The sequence below is a fragment of the Oncorhynchus mykiss genome, unplaced genomic scaffold, assembly GCF_057628025.1.
Source record: "Oncorhynchus mykiss isolate SJ-2025 unplaced genomic scaffold, ASM5762802v1 scaffold93, whole genome shotgun sequence".
Lineage (NCBI taxonomy): Eukaryota > Metazoa > Chordata > Actinopteri > Salmoniformes > Salmonidae > Oncorhynchus > Oncorhynchus mykiss.
In genome coordinates, this window is record NW_028322092.1 from 1,444,807 (window position 1) to 1,457,133 (window position 12,327).

At 44.6% G+C, this 12,327-nt stretch overlaps 1 protein-coding gene across 1 annotated transcript; it reads right to left on the reverse strand.

Annotated features, from left to right (window-relative positions):
- Positions 1–8,104: 8,104 nt before the first annotated feature.
- LOC149970155 (G protein-coupled receptor 4-like) lies at positions 8,105–12,327 on the reverse strand. The gene is made up of 3 exons (XM_090228627.1): positions 12,181–12,327; positions 11,344–11,397; positions 8,105–10,908 (listed from the first exon to the last, which is right to left on the reverse strand). The coding sequence occupies exons 1-3, from the start codon at positions 12,278–12,280 to the stop codon at positions 9,959–9,961; spliced, it is 1,104 nt and encodes a 367-aa protein (XP_090084753.1). The 5' UTR covers positions 12,281–12,327; the 3' UTR covers positions 8,105–9,958.

The window sequence follows — 12,327 nt, forward strand, 5'->3', positions numbered from 1 at the left end:
CATGGAGTAAACAATAAACAATAAACAATAAACAAGTCCTATACTGTAAAGAGCAGTAAAAGGGGCAGTTCAGACGCAGTGTGACATCTCTGCTGTGTATTTAACAGGAACAGGAAATAAAGACGTTTTGTGAGAAGGCGTTAGTTATTCATTAGACACAGAGGAAGGAGAAATCCTCTTGGCCCCCCGACACGGCTGCTAGCAGGTCATCACCACTAGATGGCGCTGGAGTATTTCACTGGGTGAAAGTGAACCAGGATCGACACGTTGAATAACCAGGGGATCGTCTGACCAACGATATAAAACTTAGGATCAATGCCAACTGAATGTAGGATGGTGAAACCCGTTTAAAAAGGCTTAGGTGAACCACATGCGTTTGCTGTGGGCATATATACATATATATAACAGTCATATGAGTCGTATATATATATATATATATATATATATATATATATATATATATATATATATACTGAACAAAACATAGAAGCGCATGAACTGAATTTAAACGTTCCAGAATTCTTCTATACACACAAAAATCTTTTTTCTCCCCAAAATTTTTTTATTTATTTATTTATACATTTATGCACAGATTTGTTTACATCCCTGTTAGTGAGCATTTCTCCTTTGCCAAGATCATCCATCCACCTGACAGGTGTGGTATATCAATACGTTGATTAAAAAGCATGATCATTACACAGGTGCACCTCGTGCTGGGGACAATAAAAGGCTACTCTATAAAAAATCTATAAAAAATGTGCAGATTTGTCACAAAACACAATGACACAGATGCCTCAAGTTTTGAGGGAGTGTGCAATTGGCATGCTGACTGCAGGAATGTCCACCAGAGCTGTTGCCAGATCATTTTTATGTTAATTTCTCTACCATAAGCCGCCTCCAACATAACTTTAGAGAATTTTTCAGTATGTCCAACCGGCCTCCCAACTACAGACCACGTGTAACCATGCCAACCCAGTACCTCCACATCCGGCTTCTTCACCTGAGGGATCTTCTGAGACCAGCCACCCAGAAAGCTGATGAAACTGAGGAGTATTTCTGTCTGTAATAAAGCCCTTTTGTGGGGAAAAAAGTAATTCTGATTGGCTGGTCCTGACTCCCCAGTGGGTGGGCCTATGCCCTCCAAGGCCCACCTATGGCTGTGCCCCATAGATAAGGACCTAATGAATTTATTTCAATTGACTGATTTCCTTATATGAAAATCATTGAAATTGTTGCATGTTTGGTTTATATATTTTTTGTTCAGTGTACATGACATTTACATTCCACGCCCCACTCTGGACTGAACCTGACCTCGGTGTTATTCTGAACAGAACTCCCCACTCTGGACTGAACCTGACCTCGGTGTTATTCTGAACAGAACGCCCCACTCTGGACTGAACCTGACCTCGGTGTTATTCTGAACAGAACGCCCCACTCTGGACTGAACCTGACCTCTGTGTTATTCTGAACAGAACGCCCCACTCTGGACTGAACCTGACCTCTGTGTTATTCTGAACAGAACTCCCCACTCTGGACTGAACCTGACCTCGGTGTTATTCTGAACAGAACTCCCCACTCTGGACTGAACCTGACCTCGGTGTTATTCTGAACAGAACTCCCCACTCTGGACTGAACCTGACCTCTGTGTTATTCTGAACAGAACTCCCCACTCTGGACTGAACCTGACCACTGTGTCATTCTGAACAGAACTCCCCACTCTGGACTGAACCTGACCTCGGTGTTATTCTGAACAGAACTCCCCACTCTGGACTGAACCTGACCACTGTGTCATTCTGAACAGAACTCCCCACTCTGGACTGAACCTGACCTCGGTGTTATTCTGAACAGATGTGTCCTATGTGTCCCTGTGTTCACACTATATAGGCTGTTAGGGTTTCGTTACGTTTTGTTTTGTAGTATTGTATTGGAGATTCGTGTTTCGTATTATTAATAAACATGGATCGTAAACCACACGCTGCATTTTGGTCCGACTCTCCTTCGTATGAAGACGAAACTCATTACATTGATAGGCTTAAAGTCACAAACAGCGCAATGCTTGACGCACAAGGAAGAGCTGCTGGCAAAACACACGAAAGTGATGTTTGAATGAGTGTTTACGGGCCTGCCTCTGCCTACCACCGCTCAGTCAGATACTTAGATACTTGTACGCTTGTATGCTCAGTCAGATTATATGCAACGCAGGACACGCTAGATAATATCATCAACCATGTGTAGTTAACTAGTGATTATGATTGATTGTTTTTTATAAGATACGCTTAATGCTAGCTAGCAACTTATCTTGGTTTACTGCATTCACGTAACAGGCTCCACTCCACTCCTTGTGGAGTACAACGAGAGAGAGGCAGGTCGTTATTGCGTTGGACTAGTTAACTGTAAAATTGCAAGATTGAATTGAATTGCAAGATTGAATCCCCCGAGCTGACAAGGTGAAAATCTGTCATTCTGCCCCTGAACGAGGCAGTTAACCTGTTCCCAGGCCGTCATTGAAAATAAGAATGTGTTCTTAACTGACTTGTTAAATAAAGGTAGAAAAAAAACATCTGCCCAAAAATACCGATTTCCGATTGTTATGAACTTGAAATCAGCCCTAATTAATCGGCCATTCCTATTAATCGGTCGACCTCTAATATGCATACACCTTTTTGGGTGAAGAAGCTGTTAGTTTTATATTCACAGACTTGATGTGCTGGAGTACAGGCAGCTACTTGAGAATAAAACAAACTTACTAGTGATATTCCACCAGACTTTTATAGGTCAGTCACAATGTCTAGGTCCGTCAGACTTAACACCAATATGTTGAGACAATGATGAAACGTGATAACAGTCCTCCACCACACACAAATGCAACAAATGAAATATTGTGCAAATACTTCAGAAAAATGACTTCCTTGTCACTAATGTTGAAATTGTGGGGTTACATACAGTGCCTGTCAAAAGTTTGGACACACCTACTCATTCAAGGGTTTTTCTTCATTTTTACTATTTTCTACATTGTAGAATAAATGGATGACATCAAAACTATGAAAGAACACATATAGAATCATGTAGTAACCAACTACATAAAAGTTGTAAATAAATATTTTATATTTGAGATTCTTCAAAGTAGCCACCCTTTGCCTTGATGACAGCTTTACACACTCTTGGCATTCTCTCAACCAGCTTCATGAGGTAGTCACCTGGAATGCATTTCAATTGACAGGTGTGCCTTGTTAAAAGTGAATTTGTGGAATTTATATCCTTCTTAATGCATTTGAATGCGTTTGAACCAATCAGTTGTGTTGTGACAAGGTAGAGGTGGTGTACAGACCTTACTGTGAAATGCTTCCTCACAAGCCCTTAACCAACCCTGGTAGAGGTGGTATACAGACCTTACTGTGAAATGCTTCCTCACAAGCCCTTAACCAACCCTGGTAGAGGTGGTATACAGACCTTACTGTGAAATGCTTCCTCACAAGCCCTTAACCAACCCTGGTAGAGGTGGTATACAGACCTTACAGTGAAATGCTTCCTCACAAGCCCTTAACCAACCCTGGTAGAGGTGGTATACAGACCTTACTGTGAAATGCTTCCTCACAAGCCCTTAACCAACCCTGGTAGAGGTGGTATACAGACCTTACAGTGAAATGCTTCCTCACAAGCCCTTAACCAACCCTGGTAGAGGTGGTATACAGACCTTACTGTGAAATGCTTCCTCACAAGCCCTTAACCAACCCTGGTAGAGGTGGTATACAGACCTTACAGTGAAATGCTTCCTCACAAGCCCTTAACCAACCCTGGTAGAGGTGGTATACAGACCTTACTGTAAAATGCTTCCTCACAAGCCCTTAACCAACCCTGGTAGAGGTGGTATACAGACCTTACAGTGAAATGCTTCCTCACAAGCCCTTAACCAACCCTGGTAGAGGTGGTATACAGACCTTACTGTGAAATGCTTCCTCACAAGCCCTTAACCAACACTGCAGTCAAGAAAATAGTGAAGCAAATATTTACTGAATAAAAGTTTAGAAAAGTAACACAATAATGAGGCAACATACAGGGGGTATAGGTACCGAGTCAATGTGTGGGGGTACAGGTACCGAGTCAATGTGTGGGGGTACAGGTACCGAGTCAATGTGTGGGGGTACAGGTACCGAGTTAATGTGTGGGGGTATAGGTACCGAGTCAATGTGTGGGGGTACAGGTACCGAGTCAATGTGTGGGGGTACAGGTACCGAGTCAATGTGTGGGGGTACAGGTACCGAGTCAATGTGCTGGGGTACAGGTACCGAGTCACATGCAGAAGTCTAAACTGTGCAAAGTAGAGTTCAGGAGGAAGTCATTGTGTCAAAGTCATCCATTCTGTTACCAACATGGGATTCTATTCAAGGTTGTTGTGAAAGGGGAGAAATCATGAGCAGAGAGCCTCCAACCCTGAATACCAGCCTCCTCCACTGTTTAAATGCCCAAACACACAGCCCATCAGGACACACGTCTCTTCGTCCGAAGAGGAGTAAGGATCGGACCAAGATGCGGCGTGGTAAGTGTTCATGACAAATTTTAATAAGAAAAGCCTGAACACTATGAAATACAAAACAATAAACGATAACATGAAATAAACCAAACCGAAACAGTCCCGTGTGGTGACAAACACTGACACAGGAAACAAACACCCACAAACCAACAGGGAAACCCAGGCTACCTAAGTATGATTCTCAATCAGAGACAACTAACGACACCTGCCTCTGATTGAGAACCATACTAGGCCGAAAACAGAAACCTAAACATACAAACACAAAACATAGACTGCCCACCCCAACTCACGCCATGACCATACTAAATAAAGACTAAACATAGACTGCCCACCCCAACTCACACCCTGACCATACTAAATAAAGACTAAACATAGACTGCCCACCCCAACTCACGCCATGACCAACACTAAATAAAGACTAAACATAGACTGCCCACCCCAACTCACACCCTGACCATACTAAATAAAGACTAAACATAGACTGCCCACCCCAACTCACGCCATGACCAACACTAAATAAAGACTAAACATAGACTGCCCACCCCAACTCACGCCATGACCAACACTAAATAAAGACTAAACATAGACTGCCCACCCCAACTCACACCCTGACCATACTAAATAAAGACAACATAGACTGCCCACCCCAACTCACACCCTGACCAACACTAAATAAAGACTAAACATAGACTGCCCACCCCAACTCACACCCTGACCATACTAAATAAAGACTAAACATAGACTGCCCACCCCAACTCACGCCCTGACCATACTAAATAAAGACTAAACATAGACTGCCCACCCCAACTCACACCCTGACCAACACTAAATAAAGACAACATAGACTGCCCACCCCAACTCACACCCTGACCAACACTAAATAAAGACAACATAGACTGCCCACCCCAACTCACGCCCTGACCATACTAAATAAAGACAACATAGACTGCCCACCCCAACTCACACCCTGACCATACTAAATAAAGACAACATAGACTGCCCACCCCAACTCACGCCCTGACCATACTAAATAAAGACAACATAGACTGCCCACCCCAACTCACACCCTGACCATACTAAATAAAGACGAAACATAGACTGCCCACCCCAACTCACGCCCTGACCAACACTAAATAAAGACATCATAGACTGCCCACCCCAACTCACACCCTGACCAACACTAAATAAAGACAACATAGACTGCCCACCCCAACTCACACCCTGACCATACTAAATAAAGACTAAACATAGACTGCCCACCCCAACTCACGCCCTGACCATACTAAATAAAGACTAAACATAGACTGCCCACCCCAACTCACGCCCTGACCAACACTAAATAAAGACTAAACATAGACTGCCCACCCCAACTCACACCCTGACCATACTAAATAAAGACTAAACATAGACTGCCCACCCCAACTCACACCCTGACCAACACTAAATAAAGACAACATAGACTGCCCACCCCAACTCACGCCCTGACCATACTAAATAAAGACTAAACATAGACTGCCCACCCCAACTCACACCCTGACCATACTAAATAAAGACTAAACATAGACTGCCCACCCCAACTCACACCCTGACCAACACTAAATAAAGACAACATAGACTGCCCACCCCAACTCACACCCTGACCATACTAAATAAAGACTAAACATAGACTGCCCACCCCAACTCACACCCTGACCAACACTAAATAAAGACAACATAGACTGCCCACCCCAACTCACACCCTGACCAACACCAAATAAAGACAACATAGACTGCCCACCCCAACTCACACCCTGACCATACTAAATAAAGACTAAACATAGACTGCCCACCCCAACTCACACCCTGACCAACACTAAATAAAGACTAAACATAGACTGCCCATCCCAACTCACACCCTGACCATACTAAATAAAAACTAAACATAGACTGCCCACCCCAACTCACACCCTGACCATACTAAATAAAGACTAAACATAGACTGCCCACCCCAACTCACGCCCTGACCAACACTAAATAAAGACAACATAGACTGCCCACCCCAACTCACACCCTGACCAACACTAAATAAAGACAAAACATAGACTGCCCACCCCAACTCACACCCTGACCAACACTAAATAAAGACAACATAGACTGCCCACCCCAACTCACACCCTGACCATACTAAATAAAGACTAAACATAGACTGCCCACCCCAACTCACACCCTGACCAACACTAAATAAAGACTAAACATAGACTGCCCACCCCAACTCACACCCTGACCATACTAAATAAAGACTAAACATAGACTGCCCACCCCAACTCACACCCTGACCATACTAAATAAAGACTAAACATAGACTGCCCACCCCAACTCACACCCTGACCAACACTAAATAAAGACAAAGGAAAATAAAGGTCAGAACGTGACGACTGCCTGCTGACCCCTTTGAGTCCTTCAACCCGTCTCTATTGATCAGACTGAGTCCTTCAGGTAAACCCATCTCTATTGATCAGACTGAGTCCTTCAGGTAAACCCATCTCTAGTGATCAGACTGAGTCCTTCAGGTAAACCCATCTCTATTGATCAGACTGAGTCCTTCAGGTAAACCCATCTCTATTGATCAGACTGAGTCCTTCAGGTAAACCCATCTCTAGTGATCAGACTGAGTCCTTCAGGTAAACCTATCTCTAGTGATCAGACTGAGTCCTTCAGGTAAACCCATCTCTATTGATCAGACTGAGTCCTTCAGGTAAACCCGTCTCTATTGATCAGACTGAGTCCTTCAGGTAAACCCATCTCTATTGATCAGACTGAGTCCTTCAGGTAAACCCATCTCTATTGATCAGACTGAGTCCTTCAGGTAAACCCATCTCTATTGATCAGACTGAATCCTTCAGGTAAACCTATCTCTATTGATCAGACTTCTCTTACTGTTATATATAGTTATTACAACTATTCACAAATAACAAGACATTTCCACTGTACAATTTCTAATGCCAGAGAAAATCATTTGTTTTCACTTAGGCTCTCTTTCAGGATGTTAGGTCTTCGTGTGTAGGCACCTTGATCTCCCTGTTCCTGTGCGTTCTCCTGATCTCCCTGTTCCTGTGCGTTCTCCTGATCTCCCTGTTCATGTGCGGTCTCCTGATCTCCCTTTTCCTGTGCGGTCTCCTGATCTCCCTGTTCCTGTGCGTTCTCCTGATCTCCCTGTTCCTGTGCGTTCTCCTGATCTCCCTGTTCCTGTGCGTTCTCCTGATCTCCCTGTTCCTGTGCGTTCTCCTGATCTCCCTGTTCCTGTGCGTTCTCCTGATCTCCCTGTTCCTGTGCGTTCTCCTGATCTCCCTGTTCGTTCTCCTGGAACCCGTTGAGGGGTCTCTCACGCAGCCCTGTCAGCCCATCAACCAGACTGTGTCTCTGGAGAAGGAAGGCTGCCCAACATGCCTAGTCATTCAAACCCCTATCTGCCCTGGCCACTGCGTCACCAAGGTACAATGAACAAACTGGCTCTAACTCTGACCACTTTCAGTGTCCTCTTTTTTTAAAGGGACTCCGGGAGAGAATGGGAACAAAAGAGGAGAAAGAGTGATCTCAAATATCCACATTATCAGTTTATTGAAGGAAACAAGTCCATATTTTTCTGAAAAGCTGCAATACAAGCCCAACACAGATAGCGCAATGCAGAATAGGGCTGTGTACAATACAGTATGTCATGTATTTTATATAAAAAAGCAAGGCATGTACTCTTCACATTTTAACTACAACAATAAAACAATACATTTTTTAACCCCCTTTTTCCTCCCCAATTTCGTGCTATCCAATTGCGATCTTGTCTCATTGCCTCCCCCGAGCCCGTTGGGGAGTTGCAGCTAAGGTTGCATCCTCCGAAACATGACCAGCCAAACCGCACACCTTAACACCCGCACGCTTAACCCGGAAGCCAGCTGCACCAACGTGTCGGAGGAAACACCGTCCACTGGCAACCGAAGTCAGCCTGCAGGCGCCCGGGCCGCCACAAGGAGTCGCTAGAGCGCGATGAGCCAAGTAAATCCCCCCCTGGCCAAACCCTCCCCTAACCCGGACAATGCTGGGAAAATTGTGTGCCGGTAACTTGGGACTCCCGGTCGCGGCCGGTTATGGCACAGCCTGGAATCAAACCCGGGTCTGTAGTGACGCCTTAGACCACTGCGCCACTCGGGAGGCCCGTAAAGGTATAATTTTAACAAAGAAAAGAACACTGTTAAAGCTTCGTTTCGATCCGATAATTTGAACAAGGAGTTGATAGGCGTTATACATAGTGAATCGTACAGATACAGTCCATTAGTGGTTAGAGTGTAGAGGCGGCAGGGTAGCCTAGTGGTTAGAGTTGATAGGAGTTATACATAGTGAATCGTACAGATACAGTCCATTAGTGGTTAGAGTGTAGAGGTGGCAGGGTAGCCTAGTGGTTAGAGTGTAGAGGAGGCAGGGTAGCCTAGTGGTTAGAGTGTAGAGGCGGCAGGGTAGCCTAGTGGTTAGAGTTGATAGGAGTTATACATAGTGAATCGTACAGATACAGTCCATTACCCTAGTGGTTAGAGTGTAGAGGAGGCAGGGTAGCCTAGTGGTTAGAGTGTAGAGGAGGCAGGGTAGCCTAGTGGTTAGAGTTGATAGGAGTTATACATAGTGAATCGTACAGATACAGTCCATTACCCTAGTGGTTAGAGTGTAGAGGAGGCAGGGTAGCCTAGTGGTTAGAGTGTAGAGGGGGCAGGGTAGCCTAGTGGTTATAGTGTAGAGGCGGCAGGGTAGCCTAGTGGTTAGAGTGTAGAGGAGGCAGGGTAGCCTAGTGGTTAGAGTGTAGAGGAGGCAGGGTAGCCTAGTGGTTAGAGTGTAGAGGAGGCAGGGTAGCCTAGTGGTTAGAGTTGATAGGAGTTATACATAGTGAATCGTACAGATACAGTCCATTACCCTAGTGGTTAGAGTGTAGAGGAGGCAGGGTAGCCTAGTGGTTAGAGTGTAGAGGAGGCAGGGTAGCCTAGTGGTTAGAGTGTAGAGGAGGCAGGGTAGCCTAGTGGTTAGAGTGTAGAGGCGGCAGGGTAGCCTAGTGGTTAGAGTGTAGAGGAGGCAGGGTAGCCTAGTGGTTAGAGTGTAGAGGAGGCAGGGTAGCCTAGTGGTTAGAGTTGATAGGAGTTATACATAGTGAATCGTACAGATACAGTCCATTACCCTAGTGGTTAGAGTGTAGAGGAGGCAGGGTAGCCTAGTGGTTAGAGTGTAGAGGAGGCAGGGTAGCCTAGTGGTTAGAGTGTAGAGGTGGCAGGGTAGCCTAGTGGTTAGAGTGTAGAGGAGGCAGGGTAGCCTAGTGGTTAGAGTGTAGAGGGGGCAGGGTAGCCTAGTGGTTAGAGTTGATAGGAGTTATACATTGTGAATCGTACAGATACAGTCCATTACCCTGCATCTGTCCTACCTGGAGCCTTCTACTACACTATCAGTCATGGTCATAGTGTTGGTGACCTGACTCTGCTCCTCGTCACCCATGAGCTTGCCGAAGCAGGGGAAGGCCAGAGTGTCCTTAGCTCCCTTTCTCATGAACACATAGAGTAGGGGATCCACAAGGGGGCTGAATCTCTCAAAGAGGGTCCCGATCTTTACATTTGTTCGGCCTGTTACCCCTGATATCAGATATTGTATGATGAGGGGTAGGAACAGGACTGTGTAATTGCCCAGCACAAGGGCCAGGGTACCAATAATCCGTCTCTGTTCGACAGCTGGCACAGAGATGGAGACGGACAGAGCTTTCAACGTGCCCACGAGGAAGAATACGAGCAACGGAAAGGGTATGAGGAGGTTAACTGCAAACAGAATCAGTTTCCTCTCGAGAGTCGGTGTGAGGTACAACATGCAGATTTGGATGAAAGGGATAACCCAGATAAAGGAGGACATTATGAGCGAGTATTTGATGTTACGACGAAAACGGTACCAGAGAGGAAATGCAATCACAAGATATCTCTCCAGAGCAACACATACCATGAAACTAATGCTCGCACTGATACCGAAGAAATCAATCAAATTTACAATCATTTTCCAGGCACCAGACGGGTTGAACGGCCTCGTGCAGATCTGAACGAGATCTGCAATAAGAAGGTTGATAACATAGACCGGAGCGATGTGATCAGCTCGGATCAGGAAGTACATGGCATAAATGGACAGACAGATCAGAGGAAAGCCGATGGAGAACGTTGTCCACTGTACGACGGTTTCAACGATGCTCCAAGTGGACGGGACGTCGTCCGTCACATTGTAGAGGTTTTCTCCAGCCATCCTTGGTGGTGCTTGTTGTTGCAGGAACAGGTTGATGGCAGGGTTCTTCACATTCCCAAGTTCAAGGGCCTTAATATTTTCCTGTTGTGCTCCTACACTCAGAGGAAACAAAGTGAAATAGCTGCTGTTTTACTCTATAACATCTAAGATTCCAGTCATGATTCTTTAAAACAGGTCTAGTTTTGAGCTCAACGATGCATCTTTACTCTAAATCTAAAAGCATTTCCCTTCTAAAGAAACAGGAAGTATGCTCAATATACTTCTACGTTCTGCGTATTTTTAGTAAAACTGAACATGTAACACAAAATAGAGCTGTCAAAGTGCCTATAGACATGAACCTTCTCACATTGTGTAAATGTTAGGATACCTTAAAACGTCTCTTCTTTATGCAATGAACTAATCAATTGAGCCGTTACTACGTGTTTTAATGAATATCATATAATAGAAAAACTAAGTCATCACGTGAAGCACAAGAACAGTTGAAATAGCCATTTAGCAACCATGTGGAATCTACAGTATTGTCTTACCTGGTGGGTCAATTAGATTAACTGGCGTTCGTCTTGTAGCGCCTATCAAATCAACTAATTATCAGGAAGTGGAAATGCAAGTTAGAAACGTGCCATTCTTTTTTACAGCACAGATACAGATACAGCATAGATACTCTCAGATACTCACAGATACTCACAGATACAGCACAGATACTCACAGATACTCACAGATACAGCACAGATACTCACAGATACTCACAGATACAGATACAGCACAGATACTCACAGATACAGCCCAGATACTCTCAGATACTCACAGATACTCATAGATACTCACAGATACAGCACAGATACTCACAGATACAGCACAGATACTCACAGATACAGCACAGATACTCACATGTACTCACAGATACTCACAGATACTCACAGATACAGCACAGATACTCACTGATACTCACAGATACTCACAGATACTCACAGATACAGATACAGCACAGATACTCACAGATACAGCACAGATACTCACAGATACAGCACAGATACTCACAGATACAGCACAGATACTCACATGTACTCACAGATACTCACAGATACTCACAGATACAGCACAGATACTCACTGATACTCACAGATACAGCACAGATACTCACTGATACTCACAGATACTCACAGATACAGATACAGCACAGATACTCACAGATACAGATACTCACAGATACAGCACAGATACTCACTGATACTCACAGATACTCACAGATACAGATACAGCACAGATACTCACAGATACAGATACAGCACAGATACTCACAGATACAGATACAGCACAGATACAGCACAGATACTCACAGATACAGATACAGCACAGATACTCACAGATACTCACGGTGCACACCCAGTGACAATACAGCATGTACGTCTGAGCCTTAAATACTGTGAGACAGGAAGTCCACCACTCCAGGATGTCAAAAGTCATTGCACAATTTGTGTTACTGTAGCATTTGTCTTCGATAGCTGATTGGT

Excerpts from the sequence above, each read along its gene's own strand:
- LOC149970155 (XM_090228627.1), bottom strand. The coding sequence starts at position 12,280 with ATGACTTTTGACATCCTGGAGTGGTGGACTTCCTGTCTCACAGTATTT. Across the intron at positions 11,398-12,180 it reads GGTGTGCACCGTGAGTATCT|TTGATTTGATAGGCGCTACA; the intron begins GTGAGTATCTGT and ends CCTGATAATTAG. Across the intron at positions 10,909-11,343 it reads TAATCTAATTGACCCACCAG|GAGCACAACAGGAAAATATT; the intron begins GTAAGACAATAC and ends CTCTGAGTGTAG.